Source organism: Typha latifolia, chromosome 12 (genome assembly GCF_019914945.1).
Source record: "Typha latifolia isolate L0001 chromosome 12, TyphaL0001v2, whole genome shotgun sequence".
In the NCBI taxonomy this organism is placed as follows: Eukaryota; Viridiplantae; Streptophyta; class Magnoliopsida; order Poales; family Typhaceae; genus Typha; species Typha latifolia.
Window position 1 is genome coordinate 6,044,224 of NC_133097.1, and position 26,352 is coordinate 6,070,575.

General features: G+C 35.3%; 1 protein-coding gene across 4 annotated transcripts; it reads right to left on the reverse strand.

Annotated features, from left to right (window-relative positions):
• LOC140798942 (ATP-dependent DNA helicase Q-like SIM) lies at nucleotides 1-26,298 on the reverse strand. Of its 4 annotated transcripts, XM_073153032.1 has the most exons (17): nucleotides 26,238-26,298; nucleotides 23,858-24,691; nucleotides 23,506-23,725; nucleotides 23,319-23,429; nucleotides 22,949-23,138; nucleotides 21,517-21,702; nucleotides 21,375-21,426; nucleotides 20,179-20,369; nucleotides 18,495-18,551; nucleotides 16,742-16,822; nucleotides 15,261-15,324; nucleotides 9,589-9,688; nucleotides 9,422-9,505; nucleotides 7,305-7,392; nucleotides 5,635-5,751; nucleotides 1,904-1,996; nucleotides 1-628 (listed from the first exon to the last, which is right to left on the reverse strand). In XM_073153032.1, the coding sequence occupies exons 2-17, from the start codon at nucleotides 24,528-24,530 to the stop codon at nucleotides 320-322; spliced, it is 2,616 nt and encodes an 871-aa protein (XP_073009133.1). In that variant the 5' UTR covers nucleotides 24,531-24,691; nucleotides 26,238-26,298; the 3' UTR covers nucleotides 1-319. The 4 variants fall into 4 exon arrangements, 2 of the variants coding, with proteins under 2 accessions (XP_073009133.1, XP_073009134.1); XR_012110930.1 differs by lacking the exon at nucleotides 7,305-7,392; XM_073153033.1 differs by lacking the exon at nucleotides 18,495-18,551.
• Nucleotides 26,299-26,352: the final 54 nt, after the last annotated feature.

Here is a 26,352-nt window from a genome sequence, read left to right on the forward strand (position 1 = left end):
TATCAAAAGAAATAATAATAATAATTAAGATACTGCATAAATTAACTGCTGCTTGAGGCATTAAAATCAAAGTAAGGGTTGTCTTATATCCCCAGGAATTAGTAGCACACTCTCATGCCAATCACAGGCAGGGAATTATTCCCAGAATTGGCATGTATTGGGGTTAAAAATGCAAAAAATCTTTTGATAGACCATCAAGCATACATATATATTTGATATGACCTACTTGATCTTCATTCTCGTCGTTATAATCTCGCAGACCCCTTCGACGGTCAATGTAAGAAGAAGATATCTTGAACCTTCCGACAATTCTTTGCAGTCAGCTTTTTTTGCGTTTGAACAGTTTCACTGCTAACCGCCCCCTGACTGTGCTTGAGGCATGACAATCCTTTCTAGAATGTCTCTTCTTTTTCTTCCTCCTGCTTCTTTTGCCTTCAAGCCTTTGGCGGCGTATCTCAGGATCAGCCCAACCTCGTCCCCACTCGGAGAAAGTAGAGTAAGGTTTGTCAGTCTTCTCTGACAGCAACATGTCTGCCTCAGGGTATGCATACAAAGGTTCTTCTGATTCGGAGGTTAAAAATTTCAATCCAGCATCAGTTAGCTCCGGGTAGCGTATTGATACACGAGGCTGCAAAGAATCAATCATCAGTTGAAACCACAAAGGGAGTCATTGAAAAGGGGCTCTAAACTTGAATCAAACTCAAATATGGTGCTAAATCAACCAATCAATATAAAATGTGGGGTTTCAGGTTAACTATACTACTAGACACCTACTGTGACAGCGGTCAAAATCACTATTTCAAGGGACATAGTGCATGATAGTCTCTACATGGTACATTTTGAGATACAAAAATATAAATGGTGAAGATATAAATATCATACAAAAGAAAAAGAGCAAGCAAGCCTTTTCTCCAGCTTAAAGAGAAGCTTAATGGACTGTCTTATATCATTAGTTAGAAAGTTCATATAGTATAATCATAGCAAATTTGTAAAAAGTAATTCCCAAAATAGTGAGAATCATGCATATCCCAACTGAGCATGGAACTATGGATGAAACATTGAGTAACAGCATGCCTTTTGAGGTTGAGGGGAAGGGATTTCAAAAGGTTATGCTGATGATTGCTTGCTACCAAGTTCACTATCATGTTGTTCCTCGGTTGTGCATATGGATGTAAGGCATCTTCTTCAAGACTTTGGACTTCCTTGAATATCTTTTAAGGTGACATGTTGAGGATTGCTTGAATATTAGCTAGATCAACTTCCATTCACCAAAATCTTGAAAACAATTGAGTTCAAAGAGATTCCTACAGGATAGATCTAATTTGTTTAAGGCCCAATTTTTAGGGTCTGAACTGAGATATTCTAATCTTACAACTTCTATGTGATTGCTTCCAACTTTTGCAGTCTATGCAAATAAGTCCATCAAGCATAACTCAAATTATCATCGGTAATCGCCGAAATAGCAACAGTCAGATAAAGTGATTTGCTAGAGAAGGATGCTTACACAATCTACTTTTAGGCATTTTATTGAGCCTTTATTTCTCTATCTACTCCACCTGAGGGTCTAAGGTTCATAAAATGATAGGTGACAAGCTCTTGGAGATTCAACATTTTAAAGGCAAGCCATTAAAAAGGGGTAAACCAACAGCTTGTCTATCATTTTACAATAAGTATTTTTTAACAAAAAAATAATTTCTTGTAAGTTAAATGGACATCATACCAAGACATTATTATTACTTTTTGTAACACAAGAAAATAGAAAAGACATTATTATTTGTTATTTTGTTTGCCACACAAGAAAATATGAACTTTTTGATTTACATATGTAGTACTGAGATGATGATTAGACTTCTGTTGCAATCTGAATTGTTAACTAATAGAAGTTGCAATTTGAATTGCTTACTAATTCATCTCCTTCTCTGATGTATCCCATGCTTTCTAGTATCCTTGCAAGACCTTGCCACCATAGTCGATCGCTTGCAGCAAATTTTGGGAACTGTAAAAGAGGCCAAAAAATTCAATATATCAGTTTAGAAACTTATATACCAATTAAAAAAAAAAGAATGAGAAAGCTGATGATTAAAAGCAAGGAATGACTGATAATTTGGCAACAGAACTTTTTCCTAATTCCTGAAAATGACTCATGTTATCATTATTTGCACAACAGGGTTTGCCTTATTTCATTATTTTGCAGGAAACCCTCCACATTGAAGATATATCATTGAGAGAAACAGGAGCAATGCAAGTTGGTACTTTCAAGATAACCCAGCCCCTTATGAAAAACTACAAAAATAGGAAAACAATATTATAAAAAGTGTAAAAGGGCAGCCCTACTGTGAGCTCTTCCATCTGAGTTATATCTGCCAAGCTGGAACTGCCCTCAACTCCTCACAGAACTTAGTTTGGGGAATATAAGTCCTAATTTTAATATAACAAAATTTCTATCACATCTTTGTCATCCACTCTTTCGGTCCTGTAACATTAGAGAAGCACATCAAAAAAAATTTAGATTGTTCTTTCTTCTTAACATGAACTCCTATGTTACACAGTCAAAACCATGTTTGACAACCATATTGGATCAATCGTTTAATAAATTTACTTAGTCTTCTTTCTTTTACTGGTAGATTATAATGCCAAAATTCAAGAATGGTGTGCCACAGGCACGGACCGTGTCGACTATCGGTCGGTACCATACGACACGGAATGGCACATGCCGCAAAAGAGGGAGAGAAAAAAGATAAGGGAGACTACTTACCTTCACCTTCGCTACTCGCCATCACCGCTCATCGCTTGTCGCCGCTCGCATCTGCTCGTTGTCGCCGGTGTTGCTCGACACCCCTTGAGCGGTGACAACAACCTTGACGACGAGGTCGGTGGCGAGCAGCAAGGCTACTAGGACGGGTGTCGCGCGGCACCCCTCGTGCCACGTGCCAGTATGCCGCTAGCATGGTAAATGCTGACCAACATGCCCCCTGCAAGTCGACATAGCCATCGCTGTGCCAAATACAAGTGATGCCTGCCAAACATGATAATTCTGCAGATACTGTGTATATTTATTCTCTTTTCTAACATTAGCCATCCCCAAATAGTTGCAATTCATGGATTCTATGTAAGAACTGGAAAAGAAAATGTTGAGAGAGAAGAGGGCGCACGTGCAACCCCCTATCCTTCTCAATCACGCAATGGGAGTGGCTGTGGGATATTCGGATACTCCGAATCAAAATTTAATTAAGAATTAGGATTAAAACCTAATCTATAAATAAAAACCCTAATCCTATCTTATTGACCCACCCTAGGCCCTTTCTTTCTTTATCGTCGGAGTCGTCGTCGTGGAATCGGACTACGGAGCCATGGCCAGAGCAATCGAAGACCACCACGTGACTCCTCGGTAAGCCCTCTCCCACCCCTCAAATTTAATTTAAGTTTAATAGGTTAAAATATAAATAACTAATTTAGAGGATCACAGCTTCGTCGGTTAATTGGGTCGACCGATGGCTTCGGGTCATTGCCGCTCATGCACAGGAGCTCCACGTCGTTGGCCTCGTGCCATGGTTGCCTTCAGGGAGAGCTCTCATGGCTCGGATCGCCATTGGCCAAGGAATAAGGCTGTTGGTTGTCGCCAGTGGCTTCTCCTCCACCTCGTGTAGTCGGTGTGGTCGTGAGGAGGGCTTTGGCGAGGTCGCTAGACTACCAACGATTTTCCCTCTCTCCCTTCCCTTTCCTCCTCTCTTCTTTCCTCCTCATCGGGGTCAACCCGAGCCCAACCTTTTCTTCTCTCAAGTTTGAGTCTAAGTTGCAGACTTGACCCGACCTTTTAATAGTAAGTTGTGGGCTGCATGCTAACCTGCAGCCCAGTTCTTCGTTAATTTTGGGTTGGGCCTTGGCCTAACCCGATTAGTAAGAGAAGAGAAAATGGGTTGCGGGCCAGCTGCAACCCAACCTAATCCAATAGGTTTTAATCAACTCATTTTAGCCATTTAAATTAGTTTTTAAAATTCAGAAATTTATTAGGGATAAATTAAAATTTATGTTATTTCTTTATTATTTAAAGGTGGTGATTTTTAGCACGTGGACTAGGAGATTAGAAATTTTAATTGTCTTATCTAGACTCAGGTGAGTGAGTTCACTCATATATTCATTCATATTGCATTTCATACCTTTTATCAGACTACGTATTTTTCTGTGTACAAATTATTTATTATATTTTCTGTGTGCAATTTAAATTTTTATAATTCCGTGCGCAAAATATATAATTCAGTGCATCACTATACTTCGTGCAAACTACAAATTTTAGTTAGAAAAATATGACTAGTATTTGGTATGACTAAGAGAACAATCCCTGTATAGATTGCTTATGACTTTCCGTAGTGACTCAAGCTTAACTAGAAGTCCAGGAGAAAATCCTATTTCATATCACTATGGTAACTTTCTTAAGTGACTCTGGCTAGATTAGAAAATAGTCCCAGGATAGATTAAAAGACTTCCTAAGGTGACTCCAATCTCTCTCAATAGTTAGTGGACGAGACAAGTGCGTTTATTAGATGGTGACACCTCCTGATGACTCTAACCAAATCAGCTATGGAAAAAAAACCTGAGCATTATCTCGAAGTGACTTCTAGTTGATGTGGATCCACAGGGTATAAAACCAATTGAGATAAATAACATCATTATTATTGAAAAAAAAATTTAGTATGTTGAAACTGAGCATGTTACGAGTTGACTTTCTATTATTATTATCATTATTATTATTACTTTAAGAACATGCTTAATAGAAATTGTCATTTTATATCGCTGAATTTGAATTTTATTTAACGCCATAGATTTTATATTTATTTGATTTTCTAGTGGATTCTATTCATTGAGCTATAGTTGTTGGCTTATAGCTTTTTTTCTTCTAATTATTTCAAATAATGGTCAGCGTGGTGACTGAACGAGATGTATCAGGACCCTACCTCCACTTAGAACCTACTTATTTACCTTTCCGTTCCTTCAGTCTTATGTTTTAAACTATTTGTTAATTCAATTCGTTTAGAAACACATTAGTGATGACATTGGTTATTTTCATTATGATTGGCTTCAATTATATAAATCAAATTTTTTTCTTTTATTTATTTTTGTTATTGTATACTTAGAAAGTACTAGTGAGGCTTCGTATATCTAAGCGTATTAAAGTACATGGCCGGTCATGATTCTGATTTCAGGTCATGGCATTCTAAGTGATATTTTTGTTGTCCCTTTCTTCACTTTCATTTTTTGTTGTCTCTATTATCCTAGTGAAACAACGTACTGGATATCATTTCCAAACAAAAGATGAATGGTACATCTTAACTTCCGCTAAACAGAAAATGAATCAAGTAGATTGATATCAAAAGACAGAGCTGTGGAGAATAAAGACTCGGGATGTATTAAGTAGCTCTTGCTATGAATGACGCACAAAACTTGATCAACAGATTGACTAAAAAGACTAAACTATTACCAATTGTTCATATATAAGTGCATAAAATGTGCTTGAAGTAGTGAAGTCTCACATCCATAAGGTGGATCACATATTATTGCAGAATCTTTCAATAATCTCTTAAAATGCTTTGAAAAGCAATTTGGAGATTATTTTCAGTAAATACTCTGGAAACAGACCTTTTCCCTCATTCTACTGATCACCATCCTAAAGTTAGGCTGGTCTCTGAGCTTCCTCCTGGCCGATCCACCATACACAGTGCCACCATGAATACTAGCTTGTGAAGTGGTGTGGCCCTGAAATTAAATAAAAAGCTAGATGAGAAGTAATTGTCAACATCTTGAAGACTTCAGATAGCACATGAGCTTGGTTAAGCTACTTTAACATTTCCCTAAATAGTTTCTTTCTATTAATGTTCTGATTTTACATGCAATCTGGCAAAAAAGTTGTACAGATTTCACAAGAAGCAACTTCTTTCTCATAAAGAGGATATTCAAATGAAGATATAAAACAACTACATACAATAAAAGTAATTGTAACAAAAAGTTGTGTAAATAGAGTGAGATTAAGTATTTGTTTTGGGATTGGACATATGAAAAGCTGCAGCGGAGGAAATTTTCTACTAGATCAAGGAATGAGATAGGACATTGGGTATCAAATGCTTCATTTTACAGGGTGACCTAAGCTACACAATTAGGTACCTGGGCACAGAAGGGAATCTTGAAGTTAGATTTCAGTGAGAATTCAGAGAAGCAGAATTGCAGCCCTGCTCAAGCTGACAAGTATGATTAATAGGAGCTCAAGATTCTAGGATAAATAGGACATCGACGTGTTGTAAGGAATATGCCAGTGAAGGCCAAGAAGAACACAACCTTATCCCTAATTTATCAAGAGGTTGTTTCCATGAGTTGAACCCACTGCACTACAGTGCAAGGGAACAGACCTTACCACATAAAGTGACATCTTCTGAAAAAGTTGAGCTTGGTTTGGACTTGCATCGCAGCCTTGAGCTTGGACACTGTTGGGTATAAATGCCTCTCGAGAATTGCTCAAACGACAGGATAGCCCAAATAACAGGGACCATGCTGAAGAACCAAGGTTAATAATTTTATATGACATTCCTACATACCAATGCTTTTCTAGTTGAGGCTGTGATAGGACCTAAGCAACTACGGTAAAGTAGAAACAGTGAACTCTTCCATTCTCACCTAAGTGTAAGCTACAAACAATGAAGAAGGAATCCTCACAGTGACACTAATTCTGAACTTCATAAACAACTATTACTTTAAACATCCAGAATTTTTGAGAAGAAACTTTCCCATTGTTAAAATCAGATCCAAGTGTTTACATCTAAAGAAGTAAACATCAGTAAATGAAAATTAGTTGCAAGTTGCAACCATTGTTCATTGTTGCTATTATACATGGTTACAAGAGAATCTTCCAAACAAGTCAACTAAGTAAACTGAAGATATATATGTCTACTGAAATGATTTAGTTTGGGATAACTTCTAGATAAAATGCCCTTTCTTTCTAAATTATAAGATAGCACCTATTTGTTTGAATCCCTCTTCTAAAAGAATTAAGGGATGCAACATCTAAATTAGTTCTAGCTTTGTGCGGGAAGTGCTTGAGAATCAACGGAGCACCTTTCCACACCTAAACAGGAAACGGACTTTATGACAATTAAAATTAAATTTAAAAAAAATGGTAAATGAACTAATTTGATATGAAGAAGTTCAATAAATCATCAAAAAAAAAGAAGAAGAAGAAGCTCAACAAGCATTGAAAAGGGCAACGACGATGAAATAGCAGATAGTAGTCAATAAATGCAAATGCGATAGACACTCACACATTCAGCTTTAAGAACCCCCATAATAATGTCTACCTCCTCCTTCAGATTTTGAATTTTAGGAGGTCCATTAACGCAAATGTCACACCTGCATAAGTGCTATACTGTTATAAATATCAGGCCATTAATCTTCATTTTGAAGAATAGGTGTGCACATTTATCCAACAAAAACTATGATATTCTTATAACCAAGAATTAACATGCTGCTGAGACAGTATTTCGCTGGCCAAGTTGCACGAGACATGTTTGGTGCTAAGTTTTGTTTTGCCAGCATAGGACCCATGAAGTAGGTATTCTGTGTGGAAGGAGGGAACAGAGAGAAACCAAACCCATCACCTATTGTAGCCACCATTTCTTCATCATCGTAGCCAAAAATTCAAGGAATTACCGATGAGAGCCCACGTCATCATCAAAATGAGAAAGGGGCAGGCTTTCTTGAGTTTTTGATTATTTTAAATCTACCACTAATTTTTTACACATCTAATTCATTTGAAACTTATATACGAGATTAGATGTATGTGAAAACTGCCGACCCAGTCAGTGACTTCAATTTTTGAAGTTGTTTGAAAATTTTAAATCCTCTAAAACATTTGACAAGTTTTAGAGAGAATTTTCTATATAAATCACTGATCCAGTCAGCGAATTATATTTAAAAGTTGCTGAACCGGAAAATGATTTATATAGAAATTTCTCTCTCATATTTGTCCATTTTTAAAAAAATTTAAATTTTCATATAGGTCACTAATCTAGTCAGCACCTTATATTTGAAAGTCACTAACTAAGTCAACAGTTTGTAAACACACATGATCTCATATTTAAGTTTCGAAGTATATTAGACACGTAAAATAAATATTTAAGAGAGTTAGTTTAGTCAAAAACTCAGCTTACCTTGCCCCTTTCATGTTTGTCTTATATCAGCAAAGTAGGATTCAAGAAAACCCATTTCAATCAGGTTTAATTGAAGATTGCCAAAAATAAGTAATGATTTGCATCTCTATTATACCCAATGACCCCCCAGCAAATCATAGTGACTAACGAAAATTTAGGGTTTTGATGGCCTCTCTCACTTCCCTTCATCAAACTTGCGAAGTCTCTCTATGCTGCACTATGTAGTTTATCTGTTTCTCCTCTTTTATCTCCTTTTCTCTATGCAATTCTTGCATATAGGACTTCTTTTCGTGCCTAATGAAGAGTAGAGATCATTAGACTTCAATTACTAAATCATGGTCAAAGAGCAGAGGTGAAAAAAGATCAAGAGCCCAGGTAGTGGAAGCCCTAGCCACAAAAAAGGAGTGATTAGATAAACTAAAATTAAGAGTGGGCCTTTGGGTTCTTGAACCCAAGAACCCAAAGGAACAAGAGTAAAATCAGAGACTACATGCCCTACCAACAGCTTGTGCTTCCTTTTATAGTTTTATATCACAATCCTGATTAACTTAAGCAACAAAGGCTGACAATTTACATCTCCATTTCTTTGACACAGTCATGAGTACCTATAAATTTGTGTTGGCCATTATTATACATTTCTACATTTGTAAAGAGAAATTTAAAAGTAATGGTTATTGCTTCTATCTGTTTATATTGCACAAGCAATCAGATAAACTTGAAGCATATTTGAGGCTTCTAATTCTTCACTGCTTTACAGTGTCCTAGATTCTTATGTAATATTCAATCAGTCCAATGTATATAGGTCACATAAAGGACTAGTATCTTGGATCCAAAATTTAATCTCAGATTTCTCCATAATGTACTAAAATCTTCTTTTATTTCAACATTTACCGAGACACAAGTCATGCCTTAAATGCACACAATCACAACGTCACTGAAATTAGGTTGAGAAGCTATTTAGCTTAAGAGTTAAGAGTACCAATGCCTACTAAAGCATGCTTCATCTTGTTTCCTTAAGATTGCTACAATCATTCATATCAAATACAAAATCAGGTAACATTTTGAATTAACCAGAACCTCCTGAAACTTTCTCCTCTTTAATAAAGTTGCATTATTAGGATAAAAACTTGAAGCTTATTGCTCATCACACCAGAACAAGCAAACTGAATGTATAAACCATAATGATCTTCACAAAAAGAAAAGGAATTGGGAGAGGGGAGAAAACACACAAATGACATCCTTCAGGTCTGAATTCTTCCCCAAAGTACTTCACTAGAGTTTTGGCTCGGCAGGTTGCAGTACTCATAGCATAACTGCAAAATCGATATAATATACTCAAGTCTCACTCATGATTAAGCTAATCTGACATTCAAGATTGAAGATTCAAAAAGCATACCGGAAGCAGTCAGATAGCATTTTATATGCTTGTTTTGTCTGTTCTTCACTTCTTTGACTAGGAAGCAGTGTTGGAATTTTTAATAAGTTTGCATATAAAGCTGCAAATTAAAGCCAAAACAGAATCAGTAGTAGAATGCAGGTAATGGGAATTAAGTTGCAATAAAGTTCTTGAATATTTACAATAAGAATAGATAGTGTGCATTTGGTTTCCACCCATTTATTGGCTGTTAAGTATAAAACAATATGTGAGGATGGTGGAACTTTTTGGGGTTTTACTGGTGGTTGATGAAAGAAGTACAAATAGGAAGTCAGCCTTGAAGGCAACTAGATTGAAAGTGTTGGGTGAAGAATGCTGCAGATGTCCCTCTAAGGTTTGTTGTGGTAGTAGAGGGGCTGATTTATGATGTTGAGGTGGAGATAGAAGTGGAAATGTTACTCAGGAAGAGGATAAATCATATGATTGGATCAGAAAAGGAATTCCATTGAAATCTGAATAATGTGGTAACAGACAATAGGGAGCTGGCCTAAGGTTGGTGTCTTGGTGAAGATTCAAAGGAGACAAAGGGAGGGGGAAAATTTTATATCCCTCCGGGTGCTTGTGTTAATGTTACAGGCACCACCAAAGAGAAGGAATTGGGTGAAAATCAAGAGGACAAGACAATGGAAGGTCTTCAAAACATTCATATGAAGGAGAATAGTTCCAGATGCTTCTCTGTTGGGAAGGACAAGAGTAAAACAATTTAAGAGAAGCAGGATTCACCTAAAGGTCGAGGGGGATCTCGCTTCTCATCAAGCAGTGGGTCCTCAACAGTCTCTATCCACTCCATTATAGGACTCTCCTCATAATAAAAAAAAAAACATCCAGGAGATCAAAATCTCCCTCATCTCTCTATCCTCATTTATGTGTTGTAGACATAATATCATATTGTAGTGGATATATACTAATTTATCCAAGTGTGCATATGAATGATGATTTCTAGTTTTGATATGAATCAATGCAAAAGTTGACCAATTACACTCAAATCCACTAGATGAGGTCGTCAAGGAGAAGATGTGAACAACGAGCTTCTTAAGATTGGGAGGTCTACATGATATATCATGTTTGTCATATGATTAAAAAAAGACTCCCACAAAATAATTTAGGTTTATGGCTCTAATGGATCCATTTCGGATTAATAAAGCCCGTTCTAGACAATGAAGCACGTACATAGGACACATACACGACAACACCAACAGAATTAAAAAAAATAGGACACAAACATAGCATAGGACATGACAGAATAAATAAATAAGTAAATAAAATATACATAATTATTGATACATCTAAAGTAGAAATTGTCAATCTAATAGTGTAAAATACACATACATCAAGCTATAAGATCTAAGAAGTATTCTTGAGAATGTATTAATCTAGATAAGAAAAAAAATTGAAAGACAAGCAAAAGCATGGTTAGTAGGATCGGTAGGTTTGGGTCTATGAAGCACGGATAATTCATTTAAGCCTCTGTACCGATATCGGATCCGTATTGGATGTCGATACGGCCCTGATACGACTAAAGAAGTATCCGATTTAAAAAAATTAATTTTAATTATGGGATACGACGGGAATACACCAGGATATGTTTTAAGCTATTTAAGTTAAACGGGTTGGTCTGCAAATAAAACTGGTTCAAAACCCATTAACATACTAACCAATCTGTTAATCCTTAACTAAAAACATCAAAACCGTGTGCATTGCACTCTCTCTCGTTCCTCTCCCTCTCGCAATCAAGCTAGCGACGAAAACATTGAAAGCCTTCTCTCCCTCACGTGCCAACTACGAAAACCCTTCCTTCCTCACGTGCCGACAATGAAGGCCTTCCTCCCTCCCTCATGCATCGGCGACGAAAGCTTCCTCCCCCTGTGCGCGAGGATTCCCTCACTGGACGGAGACTCCCTCACGCGACAGTGACTCCCTCTGGCGACGATGAATCCTTCTAGTGACTGAGGTACCCTACTTCATCTCCCTTTCTCACACACTGTCCTCCCTTCCTCTCTGTCTGTGATATTAAAAACTGGGGTTTTGATCATAGTAAGCTGATCATAATTATTGCTAAGTGCTAAATGGCTAATTTTAGAGGTTCCTTTTTCTTTTAGAATTTGGGGCTTCAATTGTTTTGATATCAGAATTTAGGGTTTTTTTTCATATTGTTCTGAAAGAATTTAGAATATCACATTAGCTCACAATAATTATAAAATAAAAAAGCAATATAAGGTAGATCATTCATCTTCAGCTAATGATGGATCCACATTGCCTTCATCAATAAACATTATAGTCTCCAAATCCAGTTCATGAATTGAGAGATCAGTAAACTTTAATATTCCTGCACCATCAAAGAAATCATAAGAATCTCCTCCGACGTCCATCTTGGTCTCCTCTTTCAAATAATCTGAAGACCTCCTTGATAGAAGGTGAAGGTTAGTATGCGGTCTTCAACTTTCTGTGGAGTTGTCTTATTCTTTTCAATGAATGGATGCAAGAATAAATGCTCTAATTCCACTCACAATCTGAAGAAGACCAAAGTTGCCCAAGTAACCTAAGTGCTAAATTATGAATAATAGAAGCAGAAGTACCACGAGCAACCCACCACATTGTTGGATCAAAATCATTTCTATCTCCTATAGAATCAAAATTAGAAAAACTTTTAGTTGATGTGGAGAAATTAGTATAATATTTGGTATACCATTTTTCATTCTTCTACATATGAAAATAACCTTTTTAAGCATTTATTTCTCATATTAGAAATTTCTGAATTCTTATGCAATGATAAACTTGGATCCTCTTGAATCCATAATGAGCTGTAATACCTATTAACATAATCATCAAATTAGTAAACAACACATACTAATGAAAGAAACAATAAAACAATTAATCATAAAAAAAAGATCTTGTCCACCACTGAATAAAAAAGAGATTTCTTGCCTTCCTTCTTATTTTCATACATAAATATGACTGACTTCATCTCACATTTTATATATCAAATGTAAACATGGTTTATCTGTGTCTGCAACCCATAGTATATTATACATAGGCTCTGTAAAGGCAAGCATATATATTCAATTTTATCCCACCAAAAGGTTATCGAGAACTTTATCTTTGACAAATTATGCTTTGCTAATATCATCCTCCTTATAGGAACTCCATTTATCAGCGATTACCACCATTGATTAAAGGTTGTTCTTGATCTTTCTGAATCTTTTCAACATTATAATCACCAAAGCAAAGCGAGTCTCCATAATAGCAAATAATTTTAAGTTGACAAATCCATTAAAGAACTAACCTCATCGAGCGTTGCATGATGAAATTTTTTACACATTATATCCCATATAATTACTAAAATCCAACTATACTCATCAACACAATCTCATTTGCCTTGGTGCTTTATGTTGCGCATATGTTTTTCAAAGCTAGGTTGAGAGTATGAACTACACATGGAGTCCAAAAAATGTGAGAAAATCTTGCCTCAAGAAACATCCTTGCTACCTTACAAATATGTGCATTATCTATAACCATTTAAACTATATTATGAGGCTCAACCTTTTCAATGATCAAATTCAAGATAATAAATTTATCTTTATATTCTCCTTCACAATTCACAACCCTCAAGAACATTCCCAATCATCGCTAAAAAATTTATAAGCAGTTTCCTTTGTGCGTCAGTCCAATCATCATATGCAATACTCACCCCTTTATGCCCCCCATGTGCTTCTAATTAGGAGTGTCAAAATAAACAAGTTGCTCGGGCTCGACTTAGACTGAGTCGAGCCTAAATAAATTTGTGGGGTCAAATTAAATTTTGAGTCGGGCTTGAGCTAGAGCCAGCTCGCTTAGGCTCGGCTCAAATTTTTTTATTAATATTATATATATTATATATAAGTATATCCTAACCATTAGATCTTTGATCTAAAGATACACTCGGCTTGAAAATAGCCTAGTTTCAAGCTTGGGCTCGGCTCAGTCCGGCTTGGCTTGAGTTCAGCTTGAAAATATGTTCAATTTTTAGGCTCAAGCTCATTTTGGCTCGGCTACACCCTTACTTCTAATAGGGTTTAGCAGCATTTCAATATTTGCTCTTTTTCTATTGAATGTAGTTCTTAACATATTGTAGCCAGAGGTCACAAATCCATAAATCTTATTATTTGCTGTAAATTGAAAGGCTTTAACATAGTACGGGTTCATTGCCAGATGAAAAGACAACTAAGCTGAATAGGATATTCTTACAATCTCACAATATAATTGGCTACGAATACCGAAATTAAATGACTTCTTAAATAGGTGTCATTCATATTGCTCTTTTTTTTCTTGATGTCCCTCCTATATTAAAATCTACATCTCCAACTCTAATTGAGCTACTAGAAGATGTAGCTTGCCCAAATTTTGGCAAAGAAATTTGTTTAGGCATCAATTTTTTATTCTCAACTCTACCATATCAATAACCCTTTTTATTTCCATGATATATTCACTGCTCATTTTTAAACAATTTCTAATTTCATGCCCACTAATTTTCAACAAATGAGCCTTTATTCTATAATATGATCCTTTGTAAAATTGTTGACAATAACTGTATCTAAAATTATGATTTCCTCCACATTCTCTCAAGTTCTCCATCTTATTAACATACTTCCACAAATGAGCATTATCATCCTATAGTCATAGAAGATGCAATATTTTGACTACACTCTATATTTTTGGTATTCATTTTTCTACAACCGCAATAAAACTACATTAGTAGATAAATATCTATTAGAGGCATTTCCTTCAATTAGAACATTAATAGAGTTTTTATATCATAGTATCAAAGATCACAATATCAGATTAATCATTAAAGCAATATATATTAGTAGTATTTATTTTATTCAAACATCGCAGTATCTTTTGTCAAAAAAGAACATCACATTATCACATTATTAGTTTATCACACTAATTAGAATTAATATAAACAATAAAAATTTAAATTTAAGCCCTATCGGCATCAAGAAAAAAGAAAAAGAAAACGAAAACCTTTAAAGAAAAGAGAGAGAGAGAGAGAGAGAGAGAGAGAGAGAGAGAGACATAACGTCGCTGCTTGGTCTTAAAGAAGCTCCAGCTATTCGTCTATTGCCCTCAATTTGCTCAGCCATTTGCCGTGCTCACCGTGCTCAGCCACTCGCCGTCGCCGCACTATCGTTTTATGCTGAGACAGATCTAGGGCTGAGAAGTGTGAGGTGAGGGTGGATTTAGGTTTTCCTCAAAGGTTTTAGGTTTTAGGGCAGTTTTGGATTTGGATCCGGGTTAACAAAAAACAACTTAAACCTAACCCATTTGACCTAATTTCGCGCTTGCCCATGTCCGCGTCACGTCCCGCCCGTGTGCTCTTTAATTCTTTTATTTTTAATTATGGGTACTTCTAATCCGTGTTGGACACATGTCCCACGCATGTCTAATGCGTGTCCGTGTCCAACACGTGTCTGACACAGACACCTTCTGGGCTTCATATGTTTTAGACATCACACGACCCATGTCGGTCGGTACGGCTTGGCATAAGGGTGTGCCACTAGCATACCTCATGTCAAGTATTGTGCCATTATCAGGACGGCCTTCCTTGATAAAGAGATCACTAAGCAAAGATTTTGTCATATGTACGGACTCACTGCAATTTGATAATTTTCCATCTCTACCAGCACGACCAGCTTCCTGATAATATGCTTCCAGACTCTGCAGCCAAATCAAGATCACAACAATAGGTGTGAAACAGAGATGATATGAAGCAAATATGTACATATCCAAGATGAGGAAATAATGAAAGAATTAATCAAGTAGACAAAAACATTACTAGCTCTTTGGTTTGAGAATAATGTGCAAATTATATTAAGTCTGCTGCCCTATTCTTTCAACCAATTACTATGCAAATCTTGCCATTAAATATATACCAATTTCTCAAAGTTCCAAAAAGAATATCTCAATGGTTTCCATTGTAACATGTATTATTCTCTTATCTATCCCTCCTAACCAAACACAATCACTTCTAAATTTTCAATAAGTCAGGATGACATTTTAACTCCTCCTAGTCCCATAATGCTCTATAATTAGTAATTTCCCAAGAACATAAAATTAGGTAATAGTTGAATATAGCACAAGGAACACTCCATACTATTTCATCCTATGAAACTCACGGAACAATGAGGAAAAGTGTTAGTGATTAACAAACCAGACCTGAAGAAGAAGATACTAAACTGTGAAGAGGCCTTACATTTTTTTCTTATTACTACAAAAATTACCTAGAAAAGGCAGTGGTAACTGGTAAGGCATATAGCAGGTCATGATTTGATGATTCTTTTGAAGGAAAATTCAAATTTCTTGTGAAATAAATTGATATGTTGGAATGCTGAATAAAATGTGTAAAGCAGAAGAAAGGAATATTGGTTGAGAATCGAGGTAATAGATAGCTTAACATACAACATAGATACTATATATATACTTATTCATGTATGGGCTGAGCACCTACTGCCATGTCTTGTGTTGCATGTCCAGATAATATATGCATTAAATCCTTGGTAATAACTATCTATTCAGCGTGTCACAAGTAGCACTTACTGAGGATAATATGTTGAAAAATAGTTAAAGATGGTTCAAACATGTCCAAGAGAGGCCTTAGGCACCAACTAGTGAAGTAAATTCAATATTGAACACACCCTAAGGAGAGACTAGAGAAACTATAGAAGAACCAAAAAAGCTCATTAGGAGAGAAAATACAATGACTACTATTTCCAAAGAGCATTAAGAAATTCATTATGTTGATTCCAACTAAATGGGACACAAGGATTTATTGTTCTTGTCGTTGTCCCTTAACAAATATGGGTTGATTCACAGGAATATCAACAATATCCTATACAAATAGCTTTATTCATTTGTACAAATACTTTCTAGGTGAAATTGATATCTAAAAAGGTACAAAGATTTCAATTTGGTTAAGTTACATAAATAAAAGGCTTCAAACTGACTATAACAACAACCAAGTACTTAGAACATATGCGCATACTTCGCCACCCCTGAGAACAAATTCACAATAAACAGAAATATAAAATAGGAAATGCACACACATAATGAAATAGTAAAAGGGTACAAAGCATACTTGCGGCCAACCATAGTGAATAATTCTTCGAACATTTGACTTGTCAATCCCCATTCCAAAAGCTACTGTGGCAACCACAACCTGGAACCCAAAAAATTGCTTGCATGAGCGGGAAATAAGGGTCTGTTTGGTTCGAGTCTAAGTCATGAACATAGTTAATTGACCCCAATTTTTGTTCATACTTAGATACCTTAAAAATGGTTAAAAAAATATGGTATTGGGTTGTGAACTAGGCTAAATAATAATTATCACCTTTGATGTGATGTGAGAAAATAAAAAATGTATTGGTTTTATAGAGAAATAGATGATATATAAAATTAATGGATCAAAATAACCTTTGACTTTGATGGTAAAATTTAAAAATATTATTTTTTAAAACAATAAAGAGTTTTTAATTACAAACCTGCGGACTTCCAAGCATGTATTAAGCTCGCAATCAGGCTTGCATATTCTTTTTATTTTATCTTTTCTAAAATAACGTAAGGTTACTGTCGTTTTTTAAAATAATAACATAAGTATAATATTTTTCTTTTTCTTTTGTTTTTGGTTATAAGCCAATGGTAAGACTACATTACTTTTTGTAATATTTTTTTAAGTTCTTAGTATTGCAAATTTATTAAAATAAAAAAGTTATTGCAAGCTTAGAACCTCTTGAAAGGTCACAAGCTTGCAACCATTCTATAATTTATGGCGGATTTAGTAAGTTTTAATTTTTTTTTTAAGAGAAATATATTTATTTTGGGGGAAAATTGAAGATATATGAGAGAGGGTTTGGAATAAGGGTATAATTATAATTATTTTGATGTGACATGAAGTGAAAAATATTTACTTCATGTCACATAGTACCAAAATATTATTATTTAATTTGAAGAATATAAATGCAAGTCAGCCATTTTAGACCCATATTAAACCTATCGATAAATTATATTAAATAATAAACTTTTAATTTTTCCATCAACGTATACAAATATTTTTTCCTAGGGTCATTCTTTTGTTTTTGTTAGCCATAGTGAAAGAGGAGCTCTTTTATAATACAAAAACATGCATTTATTGGAAGAGAGAGGGGAAGGAGAGAGGAGCAAGAACATTAAAGATACATGAAAATAGTACCAAAATATTATTAGTAAATTTGTAAAATATAAATGCAAGTCGGCCATATTAAACCTATTAGTAAATTACATTAAATAATAACTTTTTAAGTTTTCCACCAATGTGTACGAATATTTCTTTCCAGGGTTAATTCTTTTTTTTTGCCGGCCATAGTGATAGATGAGCTCTTTTATACTAATAAAATGCATTTTTTGGAAGAGAGAGAAGAAAGAACGAAAAGAGAGAGGAGAGAGAACATTAACAAAATATGAAAATGACAAATATATATGATTTCACGAGTAAATTTGAAATATATTTGAATATAAATTGGATTTTTTTAATTCTCTCTTTATTGAGGAGTGAACTTGGTTGGAGATAAAATTGTACTTAATTACTGAACATGGCTATGGTCCCTGATCGAGATCAGGACTCCTCTGAACTCAAACCGAAGACGGGCTAAGAGTCTCCAAGATTTTGACCAGCAATATATGGAGGGTTAGGTGGAGGGGTGAGATTTCCTATGCATGAGGTTCCTGCCAATTCAAAGTGTAAAGAGAGTAACATGTAACTGCCCTTGACCCTATTTCTAGAGAGGCTACTCCGACGACTCAGTTACTGCAAATTTTCATGTTAAACATTCATATTTTGACCCTAATTCAATTACCTCTAAATCATTGTGGTGGAACTCTTCATGGACGCACCTTAAAAGTGCTTTTGGCAACTGCAAGTAATGATAAATTAGTTATGGGCTTATGGACTAAAAAAGCAATCAAAAACCTTGAAGTATCATAAGAGTCATATCGACAAGGTAGTTCAAAAGATGTAACATATATGCCAAATCTAAATAAGGAGTTAAGGACTATATGTATTGGAATGCAAAGTTTGTTCTAAATTCTAATTATTTAAAAGTGTAGGAAAACCGGCACGCTCTCCACCAAGCAATGCTTGGCAAAAGTATGTGTGTGCATGAATATTAAAGATGCCAAAATAAGTTTGTTAAAAAACATGTAAGTTAAAAAGTGAAAATAAAGCTATTAACAAGTTACTTTGTTTCCAGTTACTTGAGATGTAGCATGGATAACCAATTAATCAGTTCAAATACAACTGTAGAATACCATAAACAGTATATCTCAAAATATTCCGCCCCTAAGAGGGTTTAAGCCTTTGAGGTATGACCCACAAATAGAATTAGAACATGCATATGTAACCTCTTGAGAAAACCTTAGCAAGTAGGTGAGTACTATGAACAATCAGTGACCACTACAAAAGCATATTCTACCAATATTATAAGATCATAATAGCAGACTATTTTAAATTGAATCAGTTATTTTAAATATCATAAAGACTTCCTAACTTCTTATCCAGATGGATGCACTTCTACATCAACACTTCCCCAATAAATAATGCAAGCTACTTCTGTTCAATCAGTGAAGTAAGGAAGTAACAAACTATACAGATTTGCATGGATAACAGAGAAGTTCAATCAGCTTTATCATGTTCTAGCATAAAAATAAATGAGAGAATTCTCTCACCACTTAAATTAACAAACTGAATGAACTCATTTTCTTTATAGGCAGCTAAGATGTAAAGGAAGAATTGGAAGAGCACAGATCAGCTCACAAGGAACTAACATTTTGTGATCGTACTATGATAGTTGTAAGAATCTTGAGAAAAGTTGTCACAGATAATGACTGTAATTTGCAGCAATCTCATCTAATACAGTGCGACAGAAAAACATACAGGCCTACCAAGAAATAATAGCCATAGTGATTTGTGATGAAAATAAATCATAAGCATCAAAACGTAGATACATAGCAATATAGCATGGACTTCGAATCTTGCAGTGTACATCTGAACTCATTATCTATGCTGAATAAGTGATCACTTTCCCTGTTTTCGACCGAAGGAGCTGACTTCTATCACAAGTCTAGCTTTACAAAGAGTTTTTTTTTAATCAAATAAAAGACCAGACAAATGACTTAATTTGAGATGAGATCATTTTGTTTTCTTTATCATTCATTATAACTTCAGCTCATGAAAAAGAAAACAACTCAGCTTTTCTCTTGGTTAAGATACTCATACCAGTCTATTTCAGACTGCTAACTTTAAGTGTAGCTGGTTAGGCAGTCTCATGCATTGAGACATCAATGTCCAGCAATGACAGTTGACATGATCAGCCATATGAACATGATAGCCAAATCATTTAGCATATGAGACATATATTTATCAGACCATTTAACTCAAATTGAAAATGTCAAAACTTGATACTTGTATTTCATTGGAAAGAATTACTTATGGAGTATAACGACTTCCTCTTCCTAACAGACTCACTAATAGGGAAGAAGTACCTTTGCATGATATGCTGCAGCTCTGACACCAGATTTGCAAAGATACTCAGATAATACCAGAGTTTCTTTTCTGGTAGGCACATATACAATTGTAGGACCTAGTTCCAAAGATCCTGGTGAAACAGATATCTCAGAAGCTGCAGAATACTCTGGGCTCCCAGCTGGAGGTTCAAGGAACTCACCACATGAAACTGCAAGATATGTGTTTGGACAATTTGATATTTCAGTCAAATAATATAATAGTGGGAAAACAAACTCATGCACAATGATCAAACTCAGGGATGACGATTTATTCTGATTGTTGTATTACTATTTCATGCTACTTTGTAAAATGCTGAATATAGTAATGTAACTTGAAAAAGTGTAGCGTTTGTGCTATTATCTGATCTTATCAATGATTAGTCGGTTATTGCAATGTCGCTTAGATGGGATCCGGTGGGCGTTTCAACAAGTACTTTTGGTTATTTGGTACTTTGCATTTTTGGAATTACTAGTCAGTCTTGTTTAAAACCCCTCTAGAAGAATTAAACTCTCTAACAAATGGTATCATTGAACTTTCAGATAATTACAAGAACATTATCAGATGAATGTGATTCTCAATAAGCATAAAGGCCTACGCCAGGAGCATAAAGGCCTATAACGTATTCCAGACTAGAGAGTCAATAGGTGGTCTTTGGTGCTTGTATTAAGTCAAATCAATTTGGGGTTAAATTTAATTTGTGTTGCACCTTTCTATTTTCATCAATTATTTGGCATTTCATGTATTTTCGTCTTGCCACGTTGTTGTCCAACAATTTATCTCCATAACAAGTTATAATACTTAATATATTATTTTGATATAATCAGGGCTGATATTCAGTTTACATATACAAACTTTATCATGAAAATGAGCTAACTAGCAAAAGTTAAACATTTCCTTCCCAAGAAGATTACTGCAATGATATAATTCGGGAAATTGGTGAAGTTAAAGAACAAAACATAGTAATGTGGGTAACTAAAAGTATGTAAAGATAAACCTAGGACACATGAAACCTGCAACTTATGAGCTACACTTCAGATAAAGAAAATCTAATATGAGCTACCAAATACCACTGTTAGTCTGATTCATTTTCATCCAAAATAACAACCATAAGTTGCTGAAAGCGTGTCAGTATATAATCTAAGAGAAGATACCCACCAAATGGTGGAAACATTACCATCCATATCATCCACTTCGTGATGGAAATCTAGCTCATCTTCCAGATTTTCCTATAAAGAAACAACAAAACTGTTATTCATAAAAAATGCATCACAGTTCTGAAAAATATGACTATCCTTGTAAAGATTTGAACCACATACTTTTGGCTCCTCTTCATCAGATATGCCATCGCTTATAGACTCAGAGGAGCTATCTGAGGTATCTTCCATATTATTGTTATACTTCAAGCTTTTTCCACTAGATACTCTTGCTGCAGTGTATGTTTCTATCAGTTCATGGAAGTCCTTTTCATAAGATGAGACAGAAGTTGTTTTGCTATGCTTTACCTATAAATGGATATCGAGATAAATCAGTAATAGTAAGAACACAGAATAATCTATAAGTCGTACCAACACGCAGATTGATCTACGAAAATGTAATGTAAGCAAGAAAATTCTAGAAAAATTTAAGTTCAAGATGACAAGCATCTTAATAGAAATAGACTTTATTTCACTCTAATTGATATTATACTTGCCATAGAAGCTGAATCATTAGAAAAAGGATGTCATTAAGCTAAGCTAGATTTGATTGGGGATAGGTTTTTTACTTTTTTTTCGCTGTTAACAGGTTTATATTTTTCATAAAGTAGAAAATGATTTGGGTTACCTTAACTAAACAATTATCATGGAGAATAATAACCACTCCTTTCTTCCTAATAACAGAAACATAGACAATATAAATGCCTAGTACAGCAGTAACTCGCCAATCAAGCTAGTGTTTTGTATTGGTCCTAAGTAGTCCAAAGGAAAGAAAGATATGGTTGGATGTTCTTAAGAAAAAACATGTCCAAATCAACTTATATAGTGAAGAAAGAAATCAAAGAATAACTCAAAAGGCATTACTTGACCTCCGCACTCCAAGTTTTGAGGGAATCCTAGGGCATAAATCTGCAAGAGTCAATCTAGCAACAGGTGAATAGAAAGAGATAATTTCTAGATATCTCATCTCAAGTCAAAGATAGAGACATCCATATAAGAGAGAGAGAGAGAGGATTAGGTGATTTCTGAAATCCAAAAGTCCTATAATTGTAAATGTAGCACATCATCTTGACCTCGAACTTCTCAAAAGACTCCTTTTCATCTGTTATTTACCTTGGTCATTGGCTCATTGCAGTTTAGGCTCACAGGTTCTTAGAAGAGAACCTCCTAGAGTTCCTCTAGACTTGGGAATAGTCTACATGAAGTAGGAGGGTGGACAACTTCTACCCTCAAGATTTGCCTTCACCAATGAGACACATATAAGCCAAGAAGACAATGAAGCTAAATACTTTATACTTGGAAATAACCTTTGCAGGAGTACATTTGCTTTTCCATCTTTTGCAAAGCATACATGCAAAAGTTATGGAAAAAAAAACGGAACAACCAAATTATGGTACATAAGAATTCTCTAATAAAATAACAGTTCCATTTGAACTCAGTATAAGAAGTCCAGTAATGCCGATATACAAAAAATCTCAGGTATTGCCATCCTTCCATCTCAAACAAAGAGAAGAACTAATTATTATTTATCCAGAAAGTGAACTTTCAAACTCACAGTAAATTGGAGATTTGGCCGGAAAAAGGAAGTCAATATGATTTTCATTTCCTTGGACATGTGCAAGGACTTGATGATGTCTTCCCGAACAGGAATTGTTGCAGTAGCAGTCAATGCCATCAGTGGTATATCAAACTTCAAAAACTTCAATTTAGACGTATTGAAATTCTCTCTCAGCACAGACAATCGCCTTTGAACAAATAAGAAGAATAATTTAACTTCTATGTCTAGACAGGAAGGAAAAGAAGATGATATCCAATGAAACAAAGGCTTATTCCTAACTAATTTTACATTTAAAGTCTATGACGTGGCTTGGAACAATGTTAGAAAATAGTGGGTTGAAATAGAAGCTATTAAGTAGATAGAAGACCTATAGTCAGGTCGAAAATCATGACCCCACTTGGAGACGCAATGAACTTCATCAATGGCAAACAGTGCAATACCAGGACTTTCTGCCAGTTTTTTAAGCGGCTCCATAAGTCTGCAAACAGAAAAGTAATCAGGTACCAGACATAATCACATAAAGATCATGCATCAGGAAGGGACAAAGTTTCTACCTTAGTAGTGTTTCAGGACAAACATAAACTATCTTGTACAAGCCATTCATGGCTTTCTGCTCGACACTACTGTCAGGTTGCCCTGATCCAAGGAAGCAAGCTGATATCCCATGATTTGCTAACTTTAAACACTGGTCATGCATCAAACTTATCAAGGGTGAAATAACAACCACGACTTTCCTAGTCAATAATGCTGGTATCTGAAAGCAAAGAGATTTGCCTGCATAACCATTTAGTAATTCAGGTTCAAGATAATGCAACAGAGATGATTTTCAGATATATGCAAGTCAAAGAAAAAAAGAAACAATGCTCAAACATAGATTACAGAAAAAGAAGAGTAAAATGTACATACCAGATCCTGTTGCAGCAAGGACAAGGCAGTCCTTGTGGGCTAACCAAGCATCCAAAGCTTCCTTCTGGAAACCTTTCAAAGATGAAAATGCAAAATACTTTTGTAAAATACTAGAAACTTTATTCTCCCAGTCTGATACAACTTCTTGATTCTCAAAACTACACAACTCTGAAGAGACTTGACACAGGGAGCTCTCATTTTCTTGTGGTAACAACTTCAGCTCTGAAAAATGCCTAAAACTTTCTGAACCCTGCTGAGAAGACTGAGACAATTGCCTAGGGTTATTATTAGAGACTGTTGGTACACATAGATCTGTGGGCCTTAATCTCTGTATGTGAGATAATGAAGAATTCGAAATATTAGAAATGTTCCTTCTAGTCCTACGAAATGATGGAGTATGGTGTGTTATGCTTGACTGCTTCAACTTTTTTGGAGAATAAGATAATATGAGGCCATCACTTAAAGAGTGCTCTTGACTAGTGGAACAAGTAGAATTACTTGAGACCCTTCTACATTGATAGGTATTAATATCACAAGAACCATTTAACAAACACTCAAGCACATCATCACGGTGGGAACCTACGGCTTCAATAGCTTTCATAACTTCACTGAACTCAAAACCCATATCAAGTAATTCAGCAATGATGTGGTCAGCAGATACATCATTCTCCATCCTGCTGTCTCCCTTAATCAGATTGTTGATAATGTTTCTGAAACAAGCTTACAGTCATGCAGCATCACGACTTTCTGATTAGATGTTAGGCAAGTGTTTACTCTCTAATATAATTCCTCATTCCCTAGAGAAAATAATCCAGGAAGAACAGAAATAGTTGCCTGCCAAGATAACAAATGTATTAAACTGGGCATTAATTTAGCATTCAAACAAAAGCGTAAAAGTGCATTTCTTGCTCAACTAAGGAAAAAAGCATCATAAGATCCAGTCAAACAGTTTCATACATTTTTACATCTATCGCCTTAAATTGTTCATGAATGAAGCAAGCAAATATTGTGTGTAACTGAGTATAATTTAGTGCTAAGACTAAACAAGAAGCATAGCATGTGGTGTAATTAAAAAAATGTCTAGTGTCTCATCCCATGGTTCCCAAAACCGTCGATCCCAAGTCAGATCGACCGATCTGGATCAAGATCGTTATAACTGATCCCCGTCAAGAGTCGAAATCGGTCTATTGAGTGGTTTTGGTCTGGCATCAGCCGATCCGTTTAGGCCAAATCGGTTGAAACTCCCCGAAACTCAATTCTTTTAAGATAAGTGTTTTTTTTCTAATTTCTCTTCTCTCTTTTTCACCCACTCTTTAAATTTTTTTTCTTACCGTTACAAAACAACATTGAAGATAAAAATCTCTCTTCACTGTTGTTCTACGGTAGTAATTTACGAGTATAAAAATTTGTTAAATTCAAGTCGGAATTCATTATAGTTTTTTAATAAGTATTTAGGCTTCATATGTGACTAATTTTTATTTTCTTCTTTTTCTTTTATTTTAAAATTTAGAAGTTTTTTTATATTTTTAAATAATAAAAAATAGTCCAATCCGATAAGGGCGGCCGATCTAGATCCCAATAACATGTTTCTGACTCTTGTCTCATCCTAAACTAAATTCAGTTTGTGAGCTGCTTGCAATTGCTAGTTGTACAGCAGAAACCAACAGAAATATGCTTGTGAGAATGAAAGAAACATTGGGTTTCACTACATTAATGAGGTCAGCAACATCAAATCTTGGAACTATTGTCTTCGAGGTGACTAAAGATTTAATAGGACATTGCCCAAAACAATCATCGATGAGATGTCCTTACTTTTAAGTTAAATTCCTTGCATCCCCAACATGAGCTTCCTTTCAGATCCTTGGAAGTTTCAGCCAGAAAGAGTCATCTTATGCCACTTACCAGATTCAAAGAGGCTATTATATTTGTAGAGAATACTTCATTACCTATAATTGTCAGGCTGCATTATTCATAAATTACTGGACTGGTAATAGCTCGAGAAAAAATAACTGATAGGTCGAAGCGCATTGGAATTCAAGCTGATAGTTCTTGTCACCACATATGCATAGAATTCAGATGGTTTAAAGAATTATTATGCAAAAGACCGGCTTTTTCTGTACATTATAAATCAGATTATGCAAACTAGCAAGGAATCTCTCATACATCACACTCAAAGATCAATCCGATGTATTCCAGAATAAATTTCCTCGAAGTAAAACCTTTCGTCTCATCCTATAGCTATCTTTAACACAATCTCATCGAAATCAAGATTTGCAAAGAAGGAAAACAGATACCAAATTCCAAGATAAAAATCGCATTGTATTTTTCGACCGAAGAACCTATTTCCAAGGGAGAGACATTATGAGAAACATCGCCGTACCCTAGAGACATGGGCGGGGATTTGCGAGCGAGGAGTCGGAGCCCGAGTCGGAGCGCTCATCTCTCATCTTGGGTTTAGAATAAAGGAGGGATTAGAGTGAAGCGAGAACCGGATT